This window comes from Oncorhynchus masou, chromosome 15, assembly GCF_036934945.1.
Source record: "Oncorhynchus masou masou isolate Uvic2021 chromosome 15, UVic_Omas_1.1, whole genome shotgun sequence".
Taxonomy (NCBI): Eukaryota; Metazoa; Chordata; class Actinopteri; order Salmoniformes; family Salmonidae; genus Oncorhynchus; species Oncorhynchus masou.
The window spans coordinates 73,183,967-73,199,080 of NC_088226.1; the positions used below are offsets into that span (position 1 = coordinate 73,183,967).

General features: G+C 50.8%; 1 protein-coding gene across 1 annotated transcript in view; it reads left to right on the forward strand.

Moving 5' to 3' along the window:
• The window catches only part of megf11 (multiple EGF-like-domains 11), a 551,700-nt gene that overhangs the window by 167,455 nt on the left and 369,131 nt on the right, over nt 1–15,114 (forward strand). Inside the window, exon 4 of the mRNA XM_064990212.1 lies at nt 12,919–13,053. Coding sequence (XP_064846284.1) covers nt 12,932–13,053 — 122 coding nt within the window. The 5' untranslated portion in view covers nt 12,919–12,931. The remainder of the gene's footprint in view (nt 1–12,918; nt 13,054–15,114) is intronic.

Genomic DNA, 15,114 nt, shown 5'->3' on the forward strand with positions numbered 1-15,114 from the left:
ACACACAGTAAAGAGCTGACCTGGCAACACACAGTAAAGAGCTGACCAGGCAACACACATTAAAGAGCTGACTGGCAACACACAGTAAAGAGTTGACTGGGCAACACACAGTAAAGAGCTGACTTGACAACACACAGTAAAGAGCTGACTTGCCAACACACAGTAAAGAGCTGACCTTGCAACACACAGTAAAGAGCTGACTTGCCAACACACAGTAAAGAGCTGACCTGGCAACACACAGTAAAGAGCTGACCTGGCAACACACAGTAAAGAGCTGACCTGGCAACACACAGTAAAGAGCTGACCTGGCAACACACAGTAAAGAGCTGACCTGGCAACACACAGTAAAGAGCTGACCTGGCAACACACAGTAAAGAGCTGACCTGGCAACACACAGTAAAGAGCTGACTGGGCAACACACAGTAAAGAGCTGACCAGGCAACACACAGTAAAGAGCTGACTGCCAACACACAGTAAAGAGCTGACCTGGCAACACACAGTAAAGAGCTGACTGGGAAACACAGTAAAGAGCTGACCTGGCAACACACAGTAAAGAGCTGACCTGGCAACACACAGTAAAGAGCTGACCTGGCAACACACAGTAAAGAGCTGACTGGGAAACACAGTAAAGAGCTGACCTGGCAACACACAGTAAAGAGCTGACCTGGCAACACACAGTAAAGAGCTGACCTGGCAACACACAGTAAAGAGCTGACCTGGCAACACACAGTAAAGAGCTGACCTGGCCAACACACAGTAAAGAGCTGACCTGGCAACACACAGTAAAGAGCTGACCTGGCAACACACAGTAAAGAGCTGACCTGGCAACACACAGTAAAGAGCTGACTGGGAAACACAGTAAAGAGCTGACCTGGCAACACACAGTAAAGAGCTGACTGGGAAACACAGTATAGAGCTGACTGGCAACACACAGTAAAGAGCTGACCTGGCAACACACAGTAAAGAGCTGACCTGGCAACACACAGTAAAGAGCTGACTGGGAAACACAGTAAAGAGCTGACCTGGCAACACACAGTAAAGAGCTGACTGGGAAACACAGTAAAGAGCTGACCTGGCAACACACAGTAAAGAGCTGACCTGGCAACACACAGTAAAGAGCTGACCTGCCAACACACAGTAAAGAGCTGACCGGGCAACACACAGTAAAGAGCTGACCGGGCAACACACAGTAAAGAGCTGACCTGGCCAACACACAGTAAAGAGCTGACCTGGCAACACACAGTAAAGAGCTGACCAGGCAACACACATTAAAGAGCTGACTGGCAACACACAGTAAAGAGCTGACTGGCAACACACAGTAAAGAGCTGACCTGGCAACACACAGTAAAGAGCTTACCTGGCAACACACAGTAAAGAGCTGACCTGGCAACACACAGTAAAGAGCTGACTGGCAACACACAGTAAAGAGCTGACATGGCAACACACAGTAAAGAGCTTAACTGGCAACACACAGTAAAGAGCTGACTGGGAAACACACATTAAAGAGCTGACCTGGCAACACACAGTAAAGAGTTGACTGGGCAACACACAGTAAAGAGCTGACCTGGCAACACACAGTAAAGAGCTGACCAGGCAACACACAGTAAAGAGCTGACTGCCAACACACAGTAAAGAGCTGACCTGGCAACACACAGTAAAGAGCTGACTGGGAAACACAGTAAAGAGCTGACCTGGCAACACACAGTAAAGAGCTGACCTGGCAACACACAGTAAAGAGCTGACCTGGGCAACACACAGTAAAGAGCTGACCTGGCCAACACACAGTAAAGAGCTGACTGGGAAACACAGTAAAGAGCAGACCTGGCAACACACAGTAAAGAGCTGACCTGGCAACACACAGTAAAGAGCTGACCTGGGCAACACACAGTGAAGAGCTGACTTGGCAACACACAGTAAAGAGCTGACCTGGCAACACACAGTAAAGAGCTGACCTGTCAACACACAGTAAAGAGCTGACCTGGCAACACACAGTATAGAGCTGACCTGGGCAACACACAGTAAAGAGCTGACCTGGCAACACACTGTAAAGAGCTGACCTGCCAACACACAGTAAAGAGCTGACCTGGCAACACACAGTAAAGAGCTGACTGGGAAACACAGTAAAGAGCTGACCTGGCAACACACAGTAAAGAGCTGACCTGGCAACACACAGTAAAGAGCTGACCTGGCAACACACAGTAAAGAGCTGACTGGGAAACACAGTAAAGAGCTGACCTGGCAACACACAGTAAAGAGCTGACCTGGCAACACACAGTAAAGAGCTGACCTGGCAACACACAGTAAAGAGCTGACCTGGCAACACACATTAAAGAGCTGACCTGGCAACACACAGTAAAGAGCTGACTGGCAACACACAGTAAAGAGCTGACCTGGCAACACACAGTAAAGAGCTGACTGGCAACACACAGTAAAGAGCTGACCTGGCAACACACAGTAAAGAGCTGACTGGGCAACACACAGTAAAGAGCTGACCTGGCAACACACAGTAAAGAGCTGACCTGGCAACACACAGTAAAGAGCTGACTGGCAACACACAGTAAAGAGCTGACATGGCAACACACAGTAAAGAGCTGACCTGGCAACACACAGTAAAGAGCTTACCTGGCAACACACAGTAAAGAGCTGACCTGGCAACACACAGTAAAGAGCTGACTGGCAACACACAGTAAAGAGCTGACATGGCAACACACAGTAAAGAGCTTAACTGGCAACACACAGTAAAGAGCTGACTGGGAAACACACATTAAAGAGCTGACCTGGCAACACACAGTAAAGAGTTGACTGGGCAACACACAGTAAAGAGCTGACCTGGCAACACACAGTAAAGAGCTGACCAGGCAACACACAGTAAAGAGCTGACTGCCAACACACAGTAAAGAGCTGACCTGGCAACACACAGTAAAGAGCTGACTGGGAAACACAGTAAAGAGCTGACCTGGCAACACACAGTAAAGAGCTGACCTGGCAACACACAGTAAAGAGCTGACCTGGGCAACACACAGTAAAGAGCTGACCTGGCCAACACACAGTAAAGAGCTGACTGGGAAACACAGTAAAGAGCAGACCTGGCAACACACAGTAAAGAGCTGACCTGGCAACACACAGTAAAGAGCTGACCTGGGCAACACACAGTGAAGAGCTGACTTGGCAACACACAGTAAAGAGCTGACCTGGCAACACACAGTAAAGAGCTGACCTGTCAACACACAGTAAAGAGCTGACCTGGCAACACACAGTATAGAGCTGACCTGGGCAACACACAGTAAAGAGCTGACCTGGCAACACACTGTAAAGAGCTGACCTGCCAACACACAGTAAAGAGCTGACCTGGCAACACACAGTAAAGAGCTGACCTTGCCAACACACAGTAAAGAGCTGACCTGGCAACACACAGTAAAGAGCTGACCTGGCAACACACAGTAAAGAGCTGACCAGGCAACACACATTAAAGAGCTGACTGGCAACACACAGTAAAGAGTTGACTGGGCAACACACAGTAAAGAGCTGACTTGACAACACACAGTAAAGAGCTGACTTGCCAACACACAGTAAAGAGCTGACCTTGCAACACACAGTAAAGAGCTGACTTGCCAACACACAGTAAAGAGCTGACCTGGCAACACACAGTAAAGAGCTGACCTGGCAACACACAGTAAAGAGCTGACCTGGCAACACACAGTAAAGAGCTGACCTGGCAACACACAGTAAAGAGCTGACCTGGCAACACACAGTAAAGAGCTGACCTGGCAACACACAGTAAAGAGCTGACCAGGCAACACACAGTAAAGAGCTGACTGCCAACACACAGTAAAGAGCTGACCTGGCAACACACAGTAAAGAGCTGACTGGGAAACACAGTAAAGAGCTGACCTGGCAACACACAGTAAAGAGCTGACCTGGCAACACACAGTAAAGAGCTGACCTGGCAACACACAGTAAAGAGCTGACTGGGAAACACAGTAAAGAGCTGACCTGGCAACACACAGTAAAGAGCTGACCTGGCAACACACAGTAAAGAGCTGACCTGGCAACACACAGTAAAGAGCTGACCTGGCAACACACATTAAAGAGCTGACCTGGCAACACACAGTAAAGAGCTGACTGGCAACACACAGTAAAGAGCTGACCTGGCAACACACAGTAAAGAGCTGACTGGCAACACACAGTAAAGAGCTGACCTGGCAACACACAGTAAAGAGCTGACTGGGCAACACACAGTAAAGAGCTGACCTGGCAACACACAGTAAAGAGCTGACCTGGCAACACACAGTAAAGAGCTGACTGGCAACACACAGTAAAGAGCTGACATGGCAACACACAGTAAAGAGCTGACCTGGCAACACACAGTAAAGAGCTTACCTGGCAACACACAGTAAAGAGCTGACCTGGCAACACACAGTAAAGAGCTGACTGGCAACACACAGTAAAGAGCTGACATGGCAACACACAGTAAAGAGCTTAACTGGCAACACACAGTAAAGAGCTGACTGGGAAACACACATTAAAGAGCTGACCTGGCAACACACAGTAAAGAGTTGACTGGGCAACACACAGTAAAGAGCTGACCTGGCAACACACAGTAAAGAGCTGACCAGGCAACACACAGTAAAGAGCTGACTGCCAACACACAGTAAAGAGCTGACCTGGCAACACACAGTAAAGAGCTGACTGGGAAACACAGTAAAGAGCTGACCTGGCAACACACAGTAAAGAGCTGACCTGGCAACACACAGTAAAGAGCTGACCTGGGCAACACACAGTAAAGAGCTGACCTGGCCAACACACAGTAAAGAGCTGACTGGGAAACACAGTAAAGAGCAGACCTGGCAACACACAGTAAAGAGCTGACCTGGCAACACACAGTAAAGAGCTGACCTGGGCAACACACAGTGAAGAGCTGACTTGGCAACACACAGTAAAGAGCTGACCTGGCAACACACAGTAAAGAGCTGACCTGTCAACACACAGTAAAGAGCTGACCTGGCAACACACAGTATAGAGCTGACCTGGGCAACACACAGTAAAGAGCTGACCTGGCAACACACTGTAAAGAGCTGACCTGCCAACACACAGTAAAGAGCTGACCTGGCAACACACAGTAAAGAGCTGACCTTGCCAACACACAGTAAAGAGCTGACCTGGCAACACACAGTAAAGAGCTGACCTGGCAACACACAGTAAAGAGCTGACCAGGCAACACACATTAAAGAGCTGACTGGCAACACACAGTAAAGAGTTGACTGGGCAACACACAGTAAAGAGCTGACTTGACAACACACAGTAAAGAGCTGACTTGCCAACACACAGTAAAGAGCTGACCTTGCAACACACAGTAAAGAGCTGACTTGCCAACACACAGTAAAGAGCTGACCTGGCAACACACAGTAAAGAGCTGACCTGGCAACACACAGTAAAGAGCTGACCTGGCAACACACAGTAAAGAGCTGACCTGGCAACACACAGTAAAGAGCTGACCTGGCAACACACAGTAAAGAGCTGACCTGGCAACACACAGTAAAGAGCTGACCAGGCAACACACAGTAAAGAGCTGACTGCCAACACACAGTAAAGAGCTGACCTGGCAACACACAGTAAAGAGCTGACTGGGAAACACAGTAAAGAGCTGACCTGGCAACACACAGTAAAGAGCTGACCTGGCAACACACAGTAAAGAGCTGACCTGGCAACACACAGTAAAGAGCTGACTGGGAAACACAGTAAAGAGCTGACCTGGCAACACACAGTAAAGAGCTGACATGGCAACACACAGTAAAGAGCTGACCTGGCAACACACAGTAAAGAGCTGACCTGGCAACACACATTAAAGAGCTGACCTGGCAACACACAGTAAAGAGCTGACTGGCAACACACAGTAAAGAGCTGACCTGGCAACACACAGTAAAGAGCTGACTGGCAACACACAGTAAAGAGCTGACCTGGCAACACACAGTAAAGAGCTGACTGGGCAACACACAGTAAAGAGCTGACCTGGCAACACACAGTAAAGAGCTGACCTGGCAACACACAGTAAAGAGCTGACCTGGCAACACACAGTAAAGAGCTGACCTGGCAACACACAGTAAAGAGCTGACCTGGCAACACACAGTAAAGAGCTGACCTGGCAACACACAGTAAAGAGCTGACCAGGCAACACACAGTAAAGAGCTGACTGCCAACACACAGTAAAGAGCTGACCTGGCAACACACAGTAAAGAGCTGACTGGGAAACACAGTAAAGAGCTGACCTGGCAACACACAGTAAAGAGCTGACCTGGCAACACACAGTAAAGAGCTGACCTGGCAACACACAGTAAAGAGCTGACTGGGAAACACAGTAAAGAGCTGACCTGGCAACACACAGTAAAGAGCTGACCTGGCAACACACAGTAAAGAGCTGACCTGGCAACACACAGTAAAGAGCTGACCTGGCAACACACATTAAAGAGCTGACCTGGCAACACACAGTAAAGAGCTGACTGGCAACACACAGTAAAGAGCTGACCTGGCAACACACAGTAAAGAGCTGACTGGCAACACACAGTAAAGAGCTGACCTGGCAACACACAGTAAAGAGCTTACTGGGCAACACACAGTAAAGAGCTGACCTGGCAACACACAGTAAAGAGCTGACCTGGCAACACACAGTAAAGAGCTGACCTGGCAACACACAGTAAAGAACTGACCTGGCAACACACAGTAAAGAGCTGACCTGGCAACACACAGTAAAGAGCTTACCTGACAACACACAGTAAAGAGCTGACCTGTCAACACACAGTACAGAGCTGACCTGGCAACACACAGTAAAGAGCTGACTGGCAACAAACAGTAAAGAGCTGACCTGTCAACACACAGTACAGAGCTGACCTGGCAACACACATTAAAGAGCTGACCTGGCAACACACAGTATAGAGCTGACCTGGGCAACACAGTAAAGAGCTGACTGGCAACACACAGTAAAGAGCTGACCTGGCAACACACAGTAAAGAGCTGACTGCCAACACACAGTAAAGAGCTGACCTGGCAACACACAGTAAAGAGCTGACTGGGAAACACAGTAAAGAGCTGACCTGGCAACACACAGTAAAGAGCAGACCTGGCAACACACAGTAAAGAGCTGACTGCCAACACACAGTAAAGAGCTGACCTGGCAACACACAGTAAAGAGCTGACTGGCAACACACAGTAAAGAGCTGACCTGGCAACACACAGTAAAGAGCTGACCTGGCAACACACTGTAAAGAGCTGACCTGGCAACACACAGTAAAGAGCTGACCTGGCAACACACAGTGAAGAGCTGACCTGGCAACACACAGTAAAGAGCTGACCTGGCAACACACAGTAAAGAGCTTAACTGGCAACACACAGTAAAGAGCTGGCTGGGAAACACACATTAAAGAGCTGACCTGGCAACACACAGTAAAGAGTTGACTGGGAAACACACAGTAAAGAGCTGACCTGGCAACACACAGTAAAGAGCTGACCAGGCAACACACAGTAAAGAGCTGACTGCCAACACACAGTAAAGAGCTGACCTGGCAACACACAGTAAAGAGCTGACTGGGAAACACAGTAAAGAGCTGACCTGGCAACACACAGTAAAGAGCTGACTGGGAAACACAGTTAAAAGCAGACCTGGCAACACACAGTAAAGAGCTGACCTGTCAACACACAGTAAAGAGCTGACCTGGCAACACGCAGTAAAGAGCTGACCTGGCAACACACAGTAAAGAGCTGACCTGGCAACACACAGTAAAGAGCTGACCTGTCAACACACAGTAAAGAGCTGACCTGTCAACACACAGGAAAGAACTGACCTGGCAACACACAGTAAAGAGCTGACTGGCAACACACAGTAAAGAGCTTACTGGGCAACACACAGTAAAGAGCTGACCTGGCAACACACAGTAAAGAGCTGACTGGGCAACACACAGTAAAGAGCTGACCTGGCAACACACATTAAAGAGCTGACCTGGCAACACACAGTAAAGAGCTGACCTGGCAACACACAGGAAAGAACTGACCTGGCCAACACACAGGAAAGAACTGACCTGGCAACACACAGTAAAGAGCTGACCTGGCAACGCACAGTAAAGAGCTGACCTGGCAACACACAGTAAAGAGCTGACCTGGCAACACACAGGAAAGAACTGACCTGGCCAACACACAGTAAAGAGCTGACCTGGCAACACACAGTAAAGAGCTGACTGGGCAACACACAGTAAAGAGCTGACCTGGCAACACACAGTAAAGAGCTGACCTGGCAACACACAGTAAAGAGCTGACCTGGCAACACACAGTAAAGAGCTGACTGGCAACACACAGTAAAGAGCTGACTGGGCAACACACAGTAAAGAGCTGACCTGGCAACACACAGTAAAGAGCTGACCTGGCAACACACAGTAAAGAGCTGACCTGGCAACACACAGTAAAGAACTGACCTGGCAACACACAGTAAATTGGCCTGAATGCCAAGCGTCATGTCTGGAGGAACCCTGGCACCCTGACAGGGTGGGTGACAGGCTGGGTGATAGGTGACAGGCTGGGTGATAGGTGACAGGCTGGGTGACAGGGTGGGTGACAGGCTGGGTGACAGGGTGGGTGACAGGCTGGGTGACAGGTGACAGGCTGGGTGACAGGTGACAGGGTGGGTGACAGGTGACAGGGTGGGTGACAGGGTGGGTGACAGGTGACAGGATGGGTGACAGGGTGGGTGACAGGCTGGGTGACAGGTGACATGCTGGGTGACAGGTGACAGAGTGGGTGACAGGGTAGATGACAGGAGACATGTTGCGTGACAGGCTGTGTGACAGGCTGTGTGACAGGTGACATGCTGGGTGACAGGCTGGGTGACAGGTGACAGGCTGGGTAACAGGTGACAGGCTGGGTGACAGGTGACAGGCTGGGTGACAGGTGACAGAGTGGGTGACAGGTGACATGCTGCGTGACAGAGTAGATGACAGGAGACATGTTGCGTGACAGGCTGTGTGACAGGCTGGGTGACAGGCTGGGTGACAGGTAACATGCTGGGTGACAGGCTGGGTGACAGGCGACAGGCTGGGTGACAGGATGGGCGACAGGCTGGGTGACAGGTGACAGGGTGGGTGACAGGCTGGGTGACAGGGTGGTGACAGGGTGGGTGACAGGTGACCGGCTGGGTGACAGGGTGGGTGACAGGCGAAAGGCTGGGTGACAGGCTGGGTGACAGGCGACAGGCTGGGTGACAGGATGGGCGACAGGCTGGGTGACAGGTGACAGGGTGGGTGACAGGCTGGGTGACAGGGTGGTGACCGGCTGGGTGACAGGTGACTGGCTGGGTGACAGGATGGTGACAGGCTGGGTGACAGGTGACAGGCTGGGTGACAGGGTGGGTGACAGGTGACAGGCTGGGTGACAGGGTGGGTGACCGGTAATAATAATAATAATAATATATCCCATTTAGCAGACGCTTTTGTCCAAAGCGACTTACAAGTCGGCTGGGGCCACTACTTTTTTACATATGGGTGGCCCCAGCGGGAATCGAACCCACGACGCTTGGCGTTGCAAGCGCCATGCTCTACCGACTGAGCCACACAGGACCCAGGTGACAGGCTGGGTGACAGGGTGGTGACAGGGTAGGTGACAGGTGACAGGCTGGGTTACAGGGTGGGTGACAGGTGACAAGCTGTGTGACAGGGTGGGTGACAGGTGATAGGGTGGGTGACAAGCTGGGTGACAGGTGACAGGCTGGGTGACAGGGTGGGTGACAGTTGACAGGGTGGGTGACAGGCTGGGTGACATGTGACAGGGTGGGTGACAGGTGACAGGCTGGGTGACAGGGTGGTGACAGGGTAGGTGACAGGTGACAGGGTGGGTGACATGTGACAGGCTGGGTGACAGGGTGGGCGACAGGCTGGGTGACAGGCTGGCGGACAGGCTGGGGGACAGGCTGGGTGACATGCTGGGTGACAGGGTGTGTGACAGGGTGGGCGACAGGGTAGATGACAGGTGACATGCTGGGTGACAGGCGACAGGCTGGGTGACAGGCTGGGGGACAGGCTGGGGAACAGGCTGGAGGACAGGCTGGGTGACATGGTGGGGGACAGGCTGGGTGACAGGCTGGGTGACAGGCTGTGTGACAGGCTGGGTGACAGGCTGGGGGACAGGCTGGGGAACAGGCTGGAGGACAGGCTGGGTGACATGGTGGGGGACAGGCTGGGTGACAGGCTGGGTGACAGGCTGTGTGACAGGCTGGGTGACAGGCTGGGTGACAGGTGACATGCTGGAGGACATGTTGGGTGACAGGCGACAGGCTGGAGGACAGGCTGGGTGACAGGTGACAGGGTGGGTGACAGGCTGGGTGACTGGTGACAGGCTGGAGGACATGTTGGGTGACATGTGACAGGGTGGGTGACAGGCTGGGCGACAGGCTGGGCGACAGGCTGGGTGACAGGGTGGGTGACAGGGTGGTGACAGGCTGGGTGACATGTGACAGGGTGGGTGACAGGCTGGGCGACAGGCTGGGCGACAGGCTGGGTGACAGGGTGGGTGACATGTGACAGGGTGGGTGACAGGCTGGGCGACAGGCTGGGCGACAGGCTGGGTGACAGGGTGGGTGACAGGGTGGTGACAGGCTGGGTGACATGTGACAGGGTGGGTGACAGGCTGGGCGACAGGCTGGGCGACAGGCTGGGTGACAGGGTGGGTGACAGGGTGGGTGACAGGGTGGTGACAGGCTGGGTGACATGTGACAGGGTGGGTGACAGGCTGTGTGACAGGCTGGGGGACAGGGTGGGGGACAGGCTGGGGGACAGGCTGGGGGACAGATGACAGGCTGGGGGACAGGCTGGGGGACAGGCTGGGGGACAGGCTGGGTTAAAGGCTGGGAACATGCTGGGGGACAGGCTGGGTGACAGGTGACAGACTGGGTGACAGGTGACAGGCTGGGTGACAGGGTGGGTGACAGGTGACAGGCTGGGTGACAGGTGACAGGATGGGTGACAGGGTGGGTGACAGGTGACAGGCTGGGTGACAGGCTGGGGGACAGGCTGGGTTAAAGGCTGGGGGACAGGCTGGGGGACAGGCTGGGTGACAGGCTGGGGGACAGGCTGGGGGACAGGCTGGGGGACAGGCTGGGGGACAGATGACAGGCTGGGGGACAGGCTGGGGGACAGGCTGGGGGACAGGCTGGGTTAAAGGCTGGGGACAGGCTGGGGGACAGGCTGGGGGACAGGCTGGGGGACAGGCTGGGGGACAGGCTGGGTGACAGGTGACAGGCTGGGTGACAGGGTGGGTGATAGGTGACAGGCTGGGTGATAGGTGACAGGCTGGGTGACAGGGTGGGTGATAGGTGACAGGCTGGGGGACAGGCTGGGTTAAAGGCTGGGAACATGCTGGGGGACAGGCTGGGTGACAGGCTGGGTGACAGGCTGGGGGACAGGATGGGGGACAGGCTGGGTTAAAGGCTGGGAACAGGCTGGGGGACAGGCTGGGGGACAGGCTGGGGGACAGGCTGGGTGACAGGCTGGGGGACAGGATGGGGGACAGGCTGGGTTAAAGGCTGGGAACAGGCTGGGGGACAGGCTGGGGGACAGGCTGGGTTAAAGGCTGGGTGACAGGCTGGGGGACAGGCTGGGGGACAGGCTGGGGGACAGGCTGGGGGACAGGCTGGGGGACAGGCTGGGGGACAGGCTGGAGGACAGGCTGAAGGACAGGCTGGGGGACAGGCTGGAGGACAGGCTGGGGGACAGGCTGGGTGACAGGCTGGGGGACAGGATGGGTTAAAGGCTGGGAACAGGCTGGGTGACAGGCTGTGGGACGGGCTGGGGGACGGGCTGGGGGACAGGTAATCAACAACTTGTTAATCTGGGTTGAAGTAGTGGTAACTACAGTATCTTTGTTTTTTAATCAACAACTTGTTCATCTGGGTTGAAGTAGTGGTAACTACAGTATCTTTGATTTTTAATCAACAACTTGTTCATCTGGGTTGAAGTAGTGGTAACTACAGTATCTTTGTTTTTTAATCAACAATTTGTTAATCTGGGTTGAAGTAGTGGTATCTTACAGTATCTTTGTACCAGAATAGTTTAGTACACTGTATGTTGCAGTGGTGTCCTACTCTCTCTGTGTCTCTCTGTGTCTCTCTGTGTCTCTCTCTCTCTGTCTCTCTCTCTCTCTGTGTCAATCTCTCTCTCTCTCTCTCTCTCTCTCTCTCTCTCTCTCTACTCTCTCTCTGTCTCTCTGTGTCTCTCTGTCTCTCTCTCTCTGTGTCTCTCTCTGTCTCTCGCTCTCTCTCTCTGTCTGTCTCTCTGTGTTTCTCTGTCTCTGTCTCTCTGTGTCTCTCTCTGTCTCTCTCTCTGTCTCTCTGTCTCTCTCTGTGTCTCTCTGTTTCTCTCTTTGTCTCTCTTTATCTCTCTGTCTCTCTCTGTCTCTCTCTCTCTCTCTCTCTCTCTCTCTGTCTGTCTCTCTGTGTTTCTCTGTCTCTGTCTCTCTGTGTCTCTCTCTGTCTCTCTCTCTGTCTCTCTGTCTCTCTCTGTGTCTCTCTGTTTCTCTCTTTGTCTCTCTTTATCTCTCTGTCTCTCTCTGTCTCTCTGTGTCTCTCTCTCTCTCTGTCTCTCTGTGTCTCTCTGTGTCTCTCTGTGTCTCTCTCTCTGTGTCTCTCTATGTCTCTCTGTGTCTGTGTATCTCTCTCTCTCTCTCTGTGTCTCTCTGTGTCTCTCTCTCTCTCTCTCTATCTCTCTCTCTCTCTCTGTGTCAATGTCTCTCTCTGTATCTCTGTGTGTGTCTCTCTCTGTCTCTTTCTGTCTCTCTCTGTCTCTCTCTGTGTCTGTCTCTCTCCCTCTCTCTCTCTCTCTCTGTCTCTCTCTGTCTCTCTCTGTGTGTCTCTCTGTCTCACTCACCCGCCCTCTATCTCTCCCTCAGGTGTGTCCTCAGGATGGGGACCATCCCTCTGGCCCTAACCTTAACCCTGGTCTTGTTGGCTGTCCTGGGGTTCACTACACCCAGAGTCTGGAGCCTGAACCCAGACGATCCTAACGTCTGCAGTCACTGGGAGAGGTGAGCGATAAGTCATGACCATGCGTCCTGCATTACAGCCAACAGACAGAATGATTCATCCTGCATTACAACCAACAGACAGAATGATTCATCCTCCATTACAACCATCAGACATAATGATTCATCCTCCTGATTCATACAACCAACAGTCAGAATGATTCATCCTCCATTACAACCATCAGACATAATGATTCATCCTCCATTACAACCAACAGACAGAATGATTCATCCTCCATTACAGCCAACAGACATAATGATTCATCCTCCATTACAACCAACAGACAGAATGATTCATCCTCCATTACAACCATCAGACAGAATGATTCATCCTCCTGATTCATACAACCAACAGGCAGAATGATTCATCCTCCTGATTCATACAACCAACAGTCAGAATGATTCATCCTCCATTACAACCAACAGACAGAATGATTCATCCTCCATTACAACCATCAGACAGAATGATTCATCCTCCATTACAACCATCAGACAGAATGATTCATCCTCCTGATTCATACAACCAACAGACAGAATGATTCATCCTCCATTACAGCCAACAGACAGAATGATTCATCCTCCATTACAACCAACAGACAGAATGATTCATCCTCCATTACAACCAACAGGCAGAATGATTCATCCTCCATTACAACCAACAGGCAGAATGATTCATCCTCCATTACAACCAACAGACAGAATGATTCATCCTCCATTACAACCAACAGACAGAATGATTCATCCTCCATTACAACCAACAGGCAGAATGATTCATCCTCCATTACGACCAACAGACAGAATGATTCATCCTCCATTACGACCAACAGACAGAATGATTCATCCTCCATTACAACCAACAGACAGAATGATTCATCCTCCATTACAACCATCAGACAGAATGATTCATCCTCAATTACAGCCAACAGACATAATGATTCATCCTCCATTACAGCCAACAGACAGAATGATTCATCCTCCATTACAACCATCAGACAAAATGATTCATCCTCCATTACAACCATCAGACAGAATGATTCATCCTCCATTACAACCATCAGACAGAATGATTCATCCTCCATTACAACCAACAGACAGAATGATTCATCCTCCATTACAACCATCAGACAGAATGATTCATCCTCCATTACAACCATCAGACAGAATGATTCATCCTCCATTACAACCATCAGACAGAATGATTCATCCTCCATTACAGCCAACAGACATAATGATTCATCCTCCATTACAGCCAACAGACAGAATGATTCATCCTCCATTACAACCATCAGACAAAATGATTCATCCTCCATTACAACCATCAGACAGAATGATTCATCCTCCATTACATCCAACAGACAGAATGATTCATCCTCCATTACAACCAACAGACAGAATGATTCATCCTCCATTACAACCAACAGACATAATGATTCATCCTCCTGATTCATACAACCAACAGACAAAATGATTCATCCTCCATTACAACCAACAGACAGAATGATTCATCCTCCATTACAACCATCAGACAGAATGATTCATCCTCCATTACAGCCAACAGACAGAATGATTCATCCTCCTGCTTCATACAACCAACAGACAGAATGATTCATCCTCCATTACAACCATCAGACAGAATGATTCATCCTCCTGATTCATACGACCAACAGACAGAATGATTCATCCTCCATTACAACCATCAGACAGAATGATTCATCCTCCATTACAACCATCAGACAGAATGATTCATCCACCTGATTCATACGACCAACAGACAGAATGATTCATCCTCCATTACAACCATCAGACAGAATGATTCATCCTCCATTACAACCAACAGACAGAATGATTCATCCTCCATTACAACCAACAGACAGAATGATTCATCCTCCTGATTCATACGACCAACAGACAGAATGATTCATCCTCCTGATTCATACAACCATCAGACAGAATGATTCATCCTCCATTACAACCAACAGACAGAATGATTCATCCTCCATTACAACCAACATACAGAATGATTCATCCTCCTGATTCATACAACCATCAGACAGAATGATTCAT